At 42.7% G+C, this 16,850-nt stretch overlaps 1 protein-coding gene across 1 annotated transcript in view; it reads left to right on the top strand.

The window, feature by feature from the left end:
* The window catches only part of LOC309558391 (uncharacterized protein), a gene marked incomplete at its 3' end in the record, with an annotated part of 897,500 nt that overhangs the window by 12,292 nt on the left and 868,358 nt on the right, over positions 1 to 16,850 (top strand). Inside the window, exon 2 of the mRNA XM_082261466.1 lies at positions 5,249 to 5,392. Within this exon, the coding sequence (XP_082117592.1) occupies positions 5,272 to 5,392 (121 nt within the window). The 5' untranslated portion in view covers positions 5,249 to 5,271. The remainder of the gene's footprint in view (positions 1 to 5,248; positions 5,393 to 16,850) is intronic.

Raw genomic sequence — 16,850 nt, 5'->3', positions numbered from 1 at the left:
AATTCTCCAAATCACATGAAAAAGGGGATTACAAATGTTGAAGCATAGATCAGTCCCAATTTAAAGCGGAGTTCCACCCTGAAAAAAAAAAATTGCTAGTGCATTTAAGCAATGAATGCCTCTGAACTGTCCCCGGGTTCACTTACCTTTTAGAAGAAATACTTACCTTGAAAATGTCTTGTCCAGCGCTGCCATCTCAGGTGTGGGCAGCTTAAGTCTTCGGTGAGGTCGGAGTCCCAGAATGCCCTGCACTGGCCCCGTTCCTCACTTCCGGTGCAGGCGCGTCACCCCTGGATACCCAGAAGCTGTTTACCCAGAAGCTGCACCGGAAGTGACGAGCGGGGCCGGTGCAGGGCATTGACTCCTGGGAGCAATGACGCTCATCTCCCAGGAGTCAATGCAAGCAGGAAGTGACGGCGCGGGCTGCGCCCGCAGAGGGAGGAAGAGGAAGGAAGGTGAGTATATTTTCTTTACAAACAAGGTAAGTGAACAAAAAAAAATGTAATTATCCAAATTTTTTTTCAGGTAATTTAGAGCAAGCGGATGGGGAAAAGTTAATTTTGAGGGTGGAACTCCGCTTTAAGGGGCGTGGTGCTGAATGACCTGCAGACCCCCAATCTCTTTTCGTGAATTACGTTTATGTGGTATTTTTAATTACTGCAATAAATATCGCATACATTGACACAGAATTGACAGAATATTGTATGAGATCATTGGAAAAAATGTGTCATCTAATCCAAATATCTCATGTAATATTCTTAAGTGAATCAAACCCAGTATGAGAGCGTGGAGGAGATGGGTGCAGATGGGTTGGGGGGGGGGGGGGTCAGCTGGGTTGTTTTTTTAAGTATTTAACCACTTTACCACCGGAGGATTTTCCTGCTTTACGTCCAGGCCACTTTTTGCAACTTGGCACTGCGCGACTTTAACTGACAATTGTGCGGTCATGCAACCCTGTACCCTAACGAAATTTACGTCCTTCTTTTCCCACACACATTGCTTTCTTTTGGTGGTATTTGATCACCTCTGCACTTTTTATTTTTTGCGGTATTAATACAAAAAGAGTGAAAATTTTGCGAAAAAATTGACATTTTCGAATTTGACAGTTAAAAAATATCCAATATATTCAATTTTTGTCATATATTTAGGCCAAAATGTATTTAGCTACATGTCTTTGACAAAATAATTCTCAATGAGCGTATTTTTAACCGCTTTAAGACCGGAAGATTTTACCCCATTCCTGACCAGGCTATATTTTGCGATTCGGCAGTGCGTTACTTTAAGGGACAATTGCGCGGTCGTGCAACGCTGTACCCAAATTAAATTGATGTTCTTTTCAAACAGAGCTTTCTTTTGGTGGTATTTGATCACCTGTGCGATTTTTAATTTTTGAAAAAAAAGAGCGACAATTTTGAAAAAAATATATATATTTTTTACATTCTGATATATAACATTCCCCCACAAAAAATGTAAAAATCCAAATTCTTTTAACATTTTTGGCCAATTTGTTTTCTGCTACATATTTTTGGTAAAAAAAAAAATCACAATAAGCGTATTTTGATTGGTTTGCGCAAAAGTTATCGCGTTTACTAACTACGGGAAAGATTTGTCATTTTTATTGTTTATTTTTTTACTAGTAATGGTGGCGATCTGCAATTTTTTTTGCGGGACTGCGACATTGCGGTGGACAGATCGGACCCTTGACTGACATTTTTGACACTTTTGGGGTTACCAGTGACATTACTGCAGTAATCCGTGCTATAAATATGCACTGTCACTGTAATAATGACACTGGCAGGGAAGGGGTTAACTTTTTTGGTGATCAAGGGGTTAAATGTGTGCCTCATGCTTACTGACATGTGTGGGGGGAGGGGGTTGTGTGACACAGACACAGATCGCAGGTTTAGCTATGCTGAATCCTGTGTTCTCTCTCTGCCTGTCACAGAGGAGATCCGCCCACTTTGTTTACACAAGCGGGAGGATTTCCACACTCGATCCCAGATGCCCCTGGCCCGACTCCCGTTGCATCTGAATACAGCGGGAGCGAGCCTTCGGCGGCGCGCGCGCGCCGCTGAGAGGAGGCGTTGTCCAGCGACATAGGTCTACATCGCTGGACGATAACGAGCCACTTTGCCGCAGTACCCTCAACGTGAGCGGTCGGCAAGTGGTTAATTGTAATTGACACAAATCTGCATCTCTGCACAACATGCCTGATGGTTGAGTTAAAGCACTGAGAATTTTTTTATTTATTTAAAAAAGGATTTTTCAAATGTTTTGTGTGTTTATTTACTATGGCCAATATTTTAAATTAGTCGGGATACTGTATATTTTTATCCTATTCCCCTAGGGGCTGTACATTTGTGGCCCCTTATCTTTAACCACTTAGGCCTCTTTCACACGGGCTTTCCGATCCGACCCGCGTGTTCGTTTTTCAGGCAGACCGGATCGAATGCTCCATGCACCCCTATGGGGCAGCGGATGTCAGCAGAGACATGTCCACTGACACCGGACAGATGGAAACCCTATTTTCTATCCGTCTGGAGGATTAGATCAGATCAGATGAGTAGACAGGCGGTTCGTTCTCCTCCGATCTCCCATAGAGGAGATAGGGGGCTCTGACACCTCCCTCTCCGCACACAGAGTGGAGACGGGGCTGTCATCCGCCTGCTCAGCGGCTATCGGCGGATCGATCCCCTGCTGAGCAGAACGGACTACGTCGGGCGCACCGCCCGTGTGAAAGAGGCCTTAAGGACCAGGCTTTTTCTAGCACTTCTTTGTTTACATGTAATAATCAGGGTTTATTTTTTGCTAGAAAAGGTTTTAGAACCCCCAAACAGTATATATTTTTTTAAAGCAGAGGCCCTAGAGAATAAAATGGTGGGGTTTGCAATTTGTTATGTTACAAGGCATTTGTACAGCAGTTTTTCAAATGCAATTTTGTGGGGGGAAAAAAATACATATTTATTTAATGCAAAAGTAACACATTACATCACCCAATGTTTTTTAAAATTTAAAGAGTCGGTTCACACTATGGCGACACGACTCTGTGCTACTTCGGGGGCGACTTGTGAAGTCCCATGCACCGCGACTTTGGCGCGACTTGCACGGACTTCATATAATGAATGTCTATGCAAGTCGCTCCGAGGTCGCCCTGAAGAAGTACAGGACCCTTTTTCTAAGTCGGAGCGACTTGTGTCGCTCCTATTAGAACCGGATCTGTAGCGGTCAATGGACCGCGAGGGACCACGACTTGCCAGGCTGACAAGTCGCCTGACAAGTCGCGGTAGTGTGGACCGAGTCTAAAGAAGATGTTATGCTGGGTAAAGAGATACCAAACATGTCACGCTTTAAAATTGCACACAGCCGTGCAAACAATGTACATTTTACAATCCAGACATGACACTTTAACCACTTGCTGTGAACCGATGTATACTGTAGGTACTGTGGCAGGCTGGCTTGGCTACGTGAACCGACGTATACTGTAGGTACGTCGATTCCCGGGAGCACTTCTGGGTGCCGGCGCGTGCCACCAGAGTTGCTCGCGTGCCCCCATTAGGCAGCAGGGTAGCCGATCCAGGGGGCCGGAGGACGTGATTGCCGCCAGTGCGATCGCTCCCCATGGAGAGAGAACACCGGTCTGCTGTTGTAAACATAGCAGACCATTGTTCTCTCTGTCATGATCACAGAGCGTTTGTGATCCTCCTATATAGAATCACAGGTCTCTGTGTTGATTCCACAAGCCCATCCCCCTCACAGTTAGAAAACACTCCCCTAGGCCCACACTTAACCCTTTGATTGCCCCTGGGTTAACCCCTTCCCAGCCAGTGTCATTATTACAGTAACAGTGCATATTTTTAGCACTGATTACTGTAGAAATGTCACTGGTCCCCCCAAAAGTGTCAAAAATGTCAGTTAGCGGTCTGATCTGTCCGCCGCAATGTCGCAGTCCCGCAAAAAATTGCAGATCGCTGCCATTACTAGTAAAAGTAAATAAAAATTACATAAATCTTTCCCCTAGTTTATAGACTCGATAATGTTTGTGCAAACTAGTGATCGACTGATATAGTTTTTTTGTTGCCAATACCGATACCGATATTTCCGCCATTGAATATCGGTATCGGCTGATATTGGCCGATATTTTTGTACATTTAATTTTTTTTTTTCACTTGACAGGTACTGTTGTGGAGGGATCTGGGTGTCTAAAAGACCCCAAACTCCTCCTCTGCAATTAAAAGCATTCAAAACGCCAAGTTTGGCTGTTTTGAATGCTCTCATTTTTTTTTAATCTGGCGCTGAGTACCCGGAAGTGAGGTCATGACATGGAGACCCGAAAAGAGCCGAATGCGGCTTTGATCAGGTCTTGAGCAGCCGGTTGCCCGGGTCTCCCGGTGGGATGGGAGACCGAGGCGAGCCGTGAAAGGTGGCGGGAGGGGGGGTGTCCCCTCCCGCTCTTTGTAATGACAGCCAAGCGGCTTCTTAGCCGCATCGGTTGTCATTAAAAGACAACCAACCATCGGCTATGGACGCCGGTACCGGGGTGATGCCTCTAGCTGCAGAGATCACTCCAGTACAGCACTTTCCTGAAATATCGGCAATATTGGTAACCTCAGGGGCCGATTCCGATATATCGGGGAAAATGCATATTGGCCCCCAGATATATAATCGGTCGATCCCTAGTGCAACCCAATCAATATACACTTATTGGGATTTTTTTTTTAACAAAAATTTGTAGCAGAATAAAAATTGGCTAAAATGATGAAAAATTTAGATTTTTACATTTTTTTTTTATTGGGAATGTTATATAGCAGAAAGTAAAAAATATTGTTTTTTTTTTTTTCTTTTCAGAGTTGTTGCTCTTTTTTTTTTTCTATAGCGCAGAAAAAAAAAAAAAAAATCGCAGAGTTGTTCAAATACTACCAAAAGAAAGCTCTATTTGTGGGGGGAAAAGGACATCAATTTTATTTGGGTACAGCGTCACGCAACCGCGCGATTGTCTGTTAAAATAACTCAGTGCCGAATTACAAGAAATGGCCTGGTCATTAAGGGGGAAAATCTCCCGGTCCAGAAGGGGTTAAGAGAACATGTCTCGGCCATCCTGACCTGACGTAAAGCTCCAACAACATACATTTTGTCAAATTCATCACCAAAATAGACTGAGAGATTTTGTTACAATGTTATCAGTGATTGCAAATGTGTTTAATAAAATATCAAAAGAACATTTTTTTTATCTGATTGATTTGTGTTACAGAGGGGACCTCCCTTACTGTAGTGATGGATGCGTATATGATGTATTGGGGTTATTCCTATGACTTGGAGAGAGTTCTGAATTATGTATCATCCAGATTCCCCTGCGTCACACGGCAATATACTTCAGTAACCCTGGACTATGCAGGTAAGTACATAAATCAGTACTTTACTTGTTTCATTGTAACATTTTAATTTCTAAGCAATGTTTCATGTGTGTAGAAATGATTTCAGTGGTATCTGTCAGTACAGTCAAGCTGACCATTGAGGGGAATTTCACAAAATATCCATCCGCTCTCACCCTGACATGTATTTCTTCACTCCCTGCCCCTGAACTGATACTCAGCTCTTCCCCCTCCACCACTGCACTGATACTCAGCTCTTCCCCCTCCACCACTGCACTGATACTCAGCTCTTCCCCCTCCACCACTGTACTGATACTCAGCTCTTCCCCCTCCACCACTGCACTGATACTCAGCTCTTCCCCCTCCACCACTGCACTGATACTCAACTCTTCCCCCTCCACCACTGTACTGACACTCAGCTCTTCCCCCTCCACCACTGCACTGATACTCAGCCCTTCCCCCTCCACCACTGCACTGATACTCAGCCCTTCCCCCTCCACCACTGTACAGGTTTTCACTTTCCGTTCCTGAACCAACTCTCACATTTTCTACTCTCCTCCACCCCTGAGTTATTGCACATTTCCTTATATCCTGCACCTAAACGGTTGCACATTCTACACTCTACATACAATGATAAGTGGGTGAAAAATAAATGATCTGAGGCATCACAGCAACCACCTCCATCCCTAATATTATATACAACAAGGGGGCGTAAAGATAGTTTAACCTCCCTGGTGGTATTCCTGAGTGTGGCTCAGGGTGGAATTTCAGTGCCATTAGCGGTAACCCCGAGCCACACTTGGGGTACCGAGTACCAGCGTACAGTGGATCTTCTGTCTGATGCTGTATGCCCTGACTTCCGTTCCCTGCGAGCGTCGCATCGCAGGGGGTGGAACCGGCAGCAAATTCAAAAAGTAAAACACACAGACACACTGATATATTGTAATCCTTTGGATTACATTACTCAATAAAATAAATTGACCTTAGTTTGCCCCCCAGTGCCCTTGCCTGCAGTTTTACTGTACTTTATATATGTGTATATATATATATATATATATATATATATATATATATATATATATATATATATATATACACAAATATATATATATATATATATATATATATATATATACACACATACACACACACCACACACATATACATATGTTTATATATATATATGTGTATATATATATATATATATATATATATATATATATATATATAGTTTGACTTATTTATAGTAATTTATTATATTATAATTTATGATTTTGTGTTTCAAACTTTATCACATCTGGGATGTCTACTAGAGTCTTGTTTTGGTCAGGTTTAAGTCAGTAATTACTAAGAATTGTAGGCCTATAATACATAACGCCAAATTTCCATGCAAAAAAATTGTACCGCTTTTGGTACAAAATTCCTGACATAATCATACCGCCAGGGAGGTTAAATGAGGTGGGTTGCTATTACAAATATCCAAATGAAATTACAGTAGTCTCAAAATATTAATGTATTTCTTGCTGCACAGTAAAATCAATCACGCAGCAATAATCAATAAATAGAATAGATAAAATACTTTTAATACTTTTCAATAAAATATTCTTTTTTTTTCAGAAACAAACCAAACTGTCACCGATGACAAGAGTGATTTCTTACAAAGTATAACAAGAAACTATGGGGATGACCCTCTCTGTTTATTATAATTACCAAAACCATATATCATACTGCGACCAGTCCCTCCTCTATGGGCTGAAGAGATCTCTGGAGATTTCCCCCGCTGAGTCCATCATTTGGGTTTATACAGTTGGCTCCATGACAGATTACAATGACACTCAGCTCCTGTCTGATGTTTATACATTGCTGGAGGAAAAGAAGTCCCAAGTAAGAGTCTTCCATGTAAAGTCATATATCATCTATGTACAGTCATGGCCAAAAATATTGGCACCCCTGCATTTCTGTCAGATAGTGAACCGCTTCACCCAGAAAATTGTTGCAATTATAAATGTTTTTGACATTACCATGTTTATTTCTTTTGCTTTTATTGATACGACACAAAAAAGTGGGGAAACAAAAAGCCAAAGCTGACGCATTCCACACAGAACTCCAAAAATGGACTGGAAAGAATGATTGGCACCCTCAATTTAATATTTGGTAGCACACCGCTGGAAAAAATAACTGAAATCAATGGCCTCCTGTAATCTGAGTTTCCTACACCTCTCTACTGGAATTTTGGACCACTCTTCTTTCGCCAACTGCTCCAGGTCTCTCAGATTGGAAGGGCTCCTTTTCCCAACTGCTGTTTTGAGATCTCTTCACAGGAGCTCTATGGGATTTAGATCTGCACTCATTGCTGGCCAGTTCAGTATTCTCCAGCGCTTTGCCTTAAACCATTTCTGGGTGCTTTTTGACATGTGCTTTGGGTCATTGTCCTGCTGTAAGACCCATGACCTTTGATGGAGACCCATTTTTCTGACACTAAATAAAAGGAAGAGGTTGGGACTTTAAATGAGAAGCATGACACCATCCATTGTCCGCTGTCCAATGAGAGAGGCCTTTTTAGCACGCTAGCGTGACGTTGGGGGTGTTTGCTGGGCAGTTTGGTATGTATGCAGCACACATGTGCAGAGTCTTTGGGCTTGGCTTTTTCATCCCTTCTTCTCATCTATTTCTCATTCTTCTGTCACCACCTAGGGCCTCAATGTGTGAGCTTTGTCACCTTTCTTCCTCCTTTTTTTTTTTTTCTTTCTTTCATTGGCTTCCCTGGTTTTTCTCTCTTTTTCCTCTTTAGCACATCATTGGGTCGTTTCCTGTCGCTGGTTTTGCCTACCCATTGGCCTCTATTCACTCCCCGTGTTCTCATGTTCCAGGGCAATTGATCACCCTCACTCACTGCTTCCTTGCAGTCAACGTGTGAACCTCTATTCCTAGATACTGCTATTATGGAAATAGCACCATGTACTCCATTGAATATACACATATATTGTTTACAGGTATCTCACACACTGCTATTTGCATTTTTACAAATATTCATTTCAAGCCTATTTGCCTCTGGGTGTGTTGTATGCTTGCCCGGGTCGCCCGTTCTACGCTCCCTCAGCTCCCGTGATGGACATCCATAGCCATATACAACTTCCAACACCTGATCTTTTAAATATGAGCTGCATTGTAAGTTACACATAGTTTGTGAGGTTGAAAAAAGACATCAGTCCATCCAGTTCAACCTATGATGTATGTGTGTGTGTTTGCTGTCAACCGTACATTGTATACCCCTGTATGTTGTACATTGTATACCCCTGTATGTTGTACATTGTATACCCCTGTATGTTGTACATTGTATACCCCTGTATGTTGTACATTGTATATCCCTGTATGTTGTGGTCTTTAAGGTGCCCATCTAATAGTTTTTTGAAACTATCAATGCTCCCTGCTGATACGACTGCTTGTGGAAGAGAATTCCACATCCTTACTGCTCTGACAGTAAAGAACCCCTTACGTATTTTAAGGTTAAACCATTTTTCCTCTAGTTGTAATGAGTGGCCACGTGTCTTATTGTATTCCCTTTCTCTGAAAAGTTTGTTCCTTATGCTAGGGTCCTCACCAGTACAGTATTTGTACATTGATATCATATCCCCTCTCAAGCTTCTCTTCTCCAGAGAGAATAAGTTCAGTGCTTGTAGTCTTTCCTCATAGCCGATGCCCTCCATTCCCCTAATTATTTTTGTTGCCCTTCTCTGGACTCTCTCCAGTTCCAGCACATCCTTTCTGAGGACCAGTGCCCAGAACTGGACAGCATACTCCAGATGTGGCCGGACCAGAGTCTTGTAGAGTGGGAGAATAATCTCTTTATTTCTGGAGTGAATCCCCTTTTTTATACATGCCAATATTTTGTTGGCATTGCTTGCAGCGGCTTGGCATCGCATGCCAAGTTGATTGGGGACGCAACTTTCCTCTCCTGCCCTCTCCCCCCTCCCAATTTTACCCATCAGATCATATTGGCACTTTTTCTATATACTCATGTTTTTTTACAGATACGCATCATATGCCTGCTCCAGAGAAAGTGGAAATGTGGTCCATGATATGCGATGAGCCTGTTTGATGCAGCCATTATACTATTTAGTGACCATGATCACAAATCCAATATATTTATGCAATTGTACAATGTCGGTTTCTATACAACCTGTACTTGGGGATCCCTTATCAGCTCATATTTTCTTTTCTTTCTTTTATACTTTACATTTTGTAACATTTTATGCTTTACATGTATTCATATTGAACAATAAATGTGTTACTATCTATGTTACCAGCTGGGCCATGCTTCTCATTTAAAGTCCCAACCTCTTCCTTTTATTCATTGAACAGGGATGGAGGCGCATGATATTTTGTTCTTGGCTTCATTTTAAGTCCCACTTTCCCCTTCTCAACTTTCTGACGCTAGGCCCTACATTACACCCCATAATTATTTGGTAATCTTCCGATTTCATTATGCCATGAACAGGATCATAACATCCAGTGCCTGAAGCAGCAAAGCAACCCCAAAAACATCAGTGAACCTCCACCACGTGTGACTGTAGGGACTGTATTCCTTTTTCTTTTTCTGAAAACAGTAGAATGATAGGTTTTACCAAAAAGCTGTAATTTTATTTCATCTGTCCACAGCACTTTCTCCCAAAAGGATTTTGGCTTTCTCAGATAAGTTTTGGCAAACTCCAATCTGGCTTGTTTTAGGTTTGTGTGTCAGCAGTGGGGTCGTCCTGAGTCCCCTACCATAGTGTGACTTTTCATTTAGATGGCTACGTATAGTGTGAGCTGACACAGTTGTACCCGGTGCCTGAAGGTCAGCTTGAATTTGTCTGAAAGTTGATCGAGCATTCAAACAATCCTTCATTGCAATTTTTGATCAATTTTTTATTTCGTCCATGTCCAGGCAGATTAGTTACAGCTCCATGGTTTGTACACTTCTTAACAATGTTGTAACCTTGAGATTGTCCGTGTTTTTCCACAATTTTTGTTCTCAAATCTTTAGACAATTCTTTGCTGCTTTTTCTCTTCTCCATGCTGACACACAGAGACACACAACAGAAAGATTGATTACATTTTTTACCATTTGAACTGGTTGCCAGTGTGACTTCTATTTTGTCAGCACCTGTTCATTGATACAAGCAAGTTTAATTACAAATTACAGGAGCAACACAAACTTGGAATGCAATTATTTCTTCAATTTTGAGAAGTGAAATTTTGTCCAGTCCATTTTTGGAGTTTTGCGTGGAATGCGTCAGTTTTGACTTTTTGTTTCTCCACTTTGTTGTGTCATACCGATACAAACACAAGTAGAGTTGAGCGAACACCTGGATGTCCGGTTTCGGCGGGTTCGGCCGAACTTGAAAAAAAAGTCCGGGTTTGTGACCCGAACTTTACCCCGATCCCGAACCCCATTGAATTCAATGGTGACTTGAACTTTTGAGCACTAAAATGGCTCTAAAACAAACATGGAGAGGACCTAGAGGGCTGCAAATGGCAGCAAAATGTTCTTAAGAGCATGGCAAGTGCTCTGCAAACAAATGTGGATAGGGAAATAACTTAAAATAACATAAAAAACAAAAATAAAAAATAATCATCTTGATCTAGGAGGACGAGGCCCATATGGAGTAGGAGGTTGAGGTGGCGGTGGATGTGGCGGTGTAGGTGGAGGCGGCGGTGGAGGACGAGGTAGCCAACACTGGTTTTTGTTTTTAATTTTAAATTTATTTTTAAATTAGGGTACACCCCAAAAGAGTGAGAGATCAAAAATACAACAATGGCTGGGTAAGGCCGGTATACATGTCTATTCTGCACAAGGTACGGAAAAGTCCTGTGGGATCCATGCCTGGTTCATTTTAATGAACGTGAGCTTGTCCACATTGTCTCTGGACAGGCGGCTGTGCTTGTCTGTGATAACGCCCCCAGCTGTGCTAAATACACGTTCAGATAATACACTGGCTGCAGGGCACGCCAGCACCTCCAAGGCGTAAAGGGCAAGCTCAGGCCATGTGCCCAATTTGGAGACCCAGAAGTTCAAGGGGGCAGACCCGTCATTCAGTACATGTATAGTACGTAAGGAATGGTAAGGAACTGTATATGGTATATGGTGAGGAACGGTGATGGCAGTGGGTGTGGGGGGGGCTTTTTCCCCCTTCTGGGTTGAGTCTGGCCTTGGAAAAGGTATGTGTCCCTGGTTGTGGGCCAAAGCTGTCTAAGTTCTGAGGCCTTCTGATAGGGACGGGGCTGCACTGGTCTTGCCAGGGACCGGGATTCTGAAAAGCCTGTGGTGTATGTGCCCCTGGAGTGGCAGTCCAGGGGTGCCATAATTCACGGTGGATGGTAACACTATGAGTATGGCACCAAGGACACCGCACTTCCTGCACATGTTTTTCACACCTGCCTCTAGGGCCAGGCCTTTTGGTCAGGAGTCAGGACCAGAGGAATTTTTTATTCCTGGCTGAAGGGCCTGCCATAGTATTGCAATGTGGCAATAACCCTGCATTTCTCCACTATCCCTTTCCCCACTTGTATGTGTTGTGTGTCTCACGTTTTGTGTTTTTTATTGTGGCGGTACACTTTATTTTGCACAGCGTGATTAGTAGAGTGTAGGTCCTTGGGCCTGTCCCTGAAAGTCTTGGGAGGGGGGTGGATATGGCCTTCTGGATTGGTTCGCCCTCTCTCGAGGGGTCTCTCTTCGGGAGAGCCCCACCTAGTACTTGGGGTGGTCTGCTTCAGCAGACCTCCTAAAATACAGGGCTGCCTGCTTTCAGCCAGGTTAGCCAGTGTAAGTACCCCAGTCCCTGTCAGGAGCCTTGCGCCCCGGGGGATCAGGGTCAGGGACCATGTGTACACCCTGTGCACTTTTTGTGTTTCACTTTTTTGGTGTGCACTTTTTTATGCCCCCACTGGGTGATACTCTGAGTGTGTTCACACCCCACGGGCTTAAAAAAAAAAAAAAACAGCTGGTGGTCCCGCTTGTTGTGGCGTGCTGACAAAGCTTTTCCACATTTCATACATGCTAACCCTGCCTTCTGAGGTGCTGGCGGTGCCCTGGCTGCGTTGGCGACCTCCACCTCTGCCTTCGCTTTGTGCTTCCACTGTGCCCCCAGCTGTCAGTTGGGAATGCCACCAGCATCGCTTCTCAACCTTTTTGCTAAGATCAAGTGTAGTATCTGTTGTTATCAGTTATCTGGGTGCCACCCTGCTGTGAACATGGTTCCTCCTCCTCCATCTCCTCCTCCTCCTCATCCTCCACCTCGTCATCCTCCAGAACTGTGCCCTTGCTGGACAATTGTTTACCTGGCGTTTGTGGGTGCAGGAACCCACCCTCGGAGCCACTTGTGAATGACTGCCCTGAAAGCCTTGAAAATGATCACTGCTCCGGATGCAAAGGCGGTAGAGGATGAGGATGAGGAAGCGGAGTAGGAGGAGTTAGCAATAGGAGGCAAACTGAAGCGCCCTGCAATCCTCGGTGGTGGAAGGAGATGCACCAAACTAATTTAAAAGGTAAATTAGGTAAAATGAATCGGCACTTAATCACCCCCCATGTGGTGAATAACAGGAATAAATAATAAAAACTTTAAAACCAAGCAAAGCAACTGCAAAAATATGATAGCAATATTCAAAATATAAGTGATATCGTGCAAATAATGCAAAAGATAAAAGTATAATCAATGAAAATATCATAAAGTGATGTAGTGCATGGTGAGATGTAAATAAATACACAGATAAAGCGTGCAAAAAACAAGTTCGTCAATTAATAAAAACATCAAAAGTTCATAACGAAAGTGCTGGTGAGGAAATAATTCCGGAAGTGCGGGAAACTCCTTATAGTGCGGGAAACCGATTTAACTGTGGTGGTGAGCTACGATCCTTAAATAAGTGAAATGGCCGCTCACCTCCAAAACACTCAAAATGAGCGTTTGTACCAAGGGTAAAACAGGATGACCTGCTGTGACGCAATTAGTCGGGAGAAGCGTCTGACGTCACTTCCGGTCCTCGGCCGAGACCGGAAGTCCCTGGATATTACTGCCTAGCCGCTGCCACGCTACTTCTATGCTTTTATATGCCTACTTTAATGTGAGTGCATTTTTTACTCTAATAAATGTTGTCATTGAAACGTACTACACCATGAAGTGCCTCCTTTTATCGTGGGTTTGAGCTCCAAACCTTATCTAGGATTTCACCCTTTGATGTCGATACTGGCTTTCCATTAAGGACCAGAGGAGCCTGCTCTTAAAGGAACCATCGGTGGATCCCTATTCCCACAGAGGTCATCCTGTTTTACCCTTGGTACAAACGCTCATTTTGAGTGTTTTGAAGGTGAGCGGCCATTTCACTTATTTAAGGATCGTAGCTCACCACCACAGTTAAATTGGTTTCCCGCACTTCCGGAATTATTTCCTCACCAGCACTTTCGTTATGAACTTTTGATGTTTTTATTAATTGACGAACTTGTTTTTTGCACGCTTTATCTGTGTATTTATTTACATCTCACCATGCACTACATCACTTTATGATATTTTCATTGATTATACTTTTATCTTTTGCATTATTTGCACGATATCACTTATATCTTTGAATATTGCTATCATATTTTTGCAGTTGCTTTGCTTGGTTTTAAAGTTTTTATTATTTATTCCTGTTATTCACCATATGGGGGGTGATTAAGCGCCGATTCATTTTACCTAATTTATCTTGTTATATGTGGAGACACTGCTAAGAATTGGCTGCTAACCCTTGACCCCTCCCCCCCCCTTTTTCATCATTATTAACTTTTACTCTATCTAAATATCTCTCATTTCTTACTACATCTGGTTGATGGTCAGCGCGTAGGTTTATTCTACCTTCGTAATTTAAAGGGTGTATCTCACAGTAACATAATCAGCAAACGCTGCAAAATTAGTAATTTTCCCCTAAATGGGTGTTTATTGAATAGCAGAATAGAACAACAGTATACCACGTGTGTATCTGAGACATACAGATACAGACTAAGCCGCAATTTAATATCTTTCTTTCCCCTAAATGGGTGTTTATTGAATAGCGGAATAGAACAAGAGTATACAACGGGTATATCTCACAGTAAAATATGCAGACTAGGCCGCAATTTAATTTTTTTTCCCTAAATGGGTTTTTATTGAAAAGCGGAATAGAACAACAGTATCCAAAAGGTGTATCTCACAGTAATGTATGAATGAAAAATTTGTATTTTTTCCTTTAATTGGTGATGTTTGAAGAGCAGATTAGAACAGCAGTGTCTAAACGCTGTATGTCACAGTAAACTATGACGGAAAAAATGTTTTTTTTTTAAATCCAGATTAAGCAGACACATATGCACTGAGCTTGCATTACATGGCCGCTACACGCCGCACACCGCACACCTAACAGGTTTGATACTGTTGTTGTTCTATTCCGCTATTGAATAAAAACCCATTTGAATGAAAAGCTGAAAAATAATGATTTTTCCCTAAAAACTGAAAAATAATTATTTTCTCCTTAAATTGGTGCTTTTTGAATAGCAGATTAGAACAGCAGTGTATAAACACTGTATGGCACAGTAAAATATGAAGGAAAAAAACTTTTTTTTAAAATCCAGATTCCCCTGCCCTCCTTGTCGGTCTTCACAATTCAGAATTCCGCAGCAGTTGGCACCTGTGATTCGTCATCATCCGAGACATGCTGCGATGGTCCTTGCATGTACTCATCTTGAGAAATAAGTGGTTGGGCATCGCTGCACTCAATCTCTTCCACTTCTGGGGCAGGGCTAGGTGGATGGCCCTGGGAAACCCTGCTGACAGAGTCCTCAAAAAGAAGAAGATACTGATGCAAGACTTGGGGCTCAGACTGCTTGGCTGATTTGCAAGGGGGTGAGGTGAAAGATTGATGGACATCGGCTGCAGGTGCCAACTCTGACCTTTCAGCAGAAGACTGGGTGGGAGACAATGTGAAGGTACTGGAGGCACTGTCAGCAACCCAATCTACTATCGCCTGTACTTGTTCTTGCCTCAACATTTGTAGAGGCACATTAGGCCCTGCCAAATACTGCTGCAGGTTCTGTCGCCTATTCGCAGCTGAGAAAGGGGTTTCACTTGTGCATGTAGCTGGCACAGATCGACCACGTCCTCTCCTTGCAACAGGAGCTCCACCAGCAGCACCACGACCCAGGCCACGGCCCCTATTTGACCTTCTCCTTATATTTATCGAATTTTGGATCTTCCCCTATATGGGTTTTTATGGCAAAGCGGAATACAACAGCAGTATCCAATGGGTGTATTTCACTGTAACATATTTATTTTTTTCCCCCTAAATGGGTGTTTATTGATAAGCGGAATACAACAACAGTATGCAATGGGTGTATCTCACTGTAACGTATGAATGAAAATGTTTTATGTTTCCCTTTAATTGGTGCTTGTTGAATAGCAGATTAGAACTGCAGTGTCTGTCTAAACGCTGTAATTCACAGTAAAATATGAAGGAATTTTTTTTTTTTTAATCCAGATTAAGCAGACACATATGCACTGAGCTTGCATTACATGGACGCTACACGTTGCATGCCTAACAGGTTGGATACTCTTGTTGTTCTATTCCGCTATTGAATAATTAAAAACCCATATGAATGAAAAACTGAAAAATATTTTTTTTCCCTCTAAAAACTGAAAAAAATTATTTTTTCCTTACATTGGTGCTTTTTGAAGAGCAGATTAGAAAAGCTGTGTCTAAACACTGTATGTCAAAGTAAAATATGAAGGAAAAAATTACATGGCTGCTACACGCGGCACCCCGCCCACCTAACAGACTGATAAAAGTTATTTTTTTTCTCCCTCCTCCTCACTGGGCTTAGGTCAGGGCATAAAGATTGTGCACTGCACCTCCACACAATACAATCAATGTAGATCGCTGTCTGATTAAAGAAGATTCTTCCTATTCTTTCCCTGAAAGCAATCTCCAGCCTGACCCTACAATAATCTCCTATCTCTCCCTCAGCAGCAGCAGGAACCTCTCCCTGGTATAGTTAGAGCAGAGTGATGCGCGGCGCTATGTGACTCCAGCTTATATAGAGTCTGGGTCACATGCTGCACTGGCCAATCACAGCCATGTCATTAGTAGGCATGGCTGTGATGGCTTCTAAGGGCACACTAGTTAAACGCTTGCTGATTGGCTGCCTTGAACCTGTTGAAACCGCACCATTAAAACCGTGCCAAAACATGAAATAAATTACCGAACAACGGACAGTACCCGAACATACAGTGAAATGTACAGGTCCGTGTCCGGGTATCGAATACCCAAAAGTCCGGTACGATCCCGAACAATACAGTCAGTGTTCGCTCAACCCTAAACACAAGAAATAAAACATGAGAATGTGTAAATATCTGTAATTGCAACAATTTTCTGGGCAAAGTGGTGTATTATCTGATAGAAATGCAGGGGTGCCAATATTTTTGGCCAGGACTGTATCTCTAA

The sequence above is a fragment of the Pelophylax lessonae genome (assembly GCF_965119305.1).
Source record: "Pelophylax lessonae genome assembly, chromosome: 6".
Classification (NCBI taxonomy): Eukaryota; Metazoa; Chordata; class Amphibia; order Anura; family Ranidae; genus Pelophylax; species Pelophylax lessonae.
The sequence above is the reverse complement of the archived record's forward strand: the minus strand, read 5'-3'. Positions and strand labels throughout refer to the sequence as shown.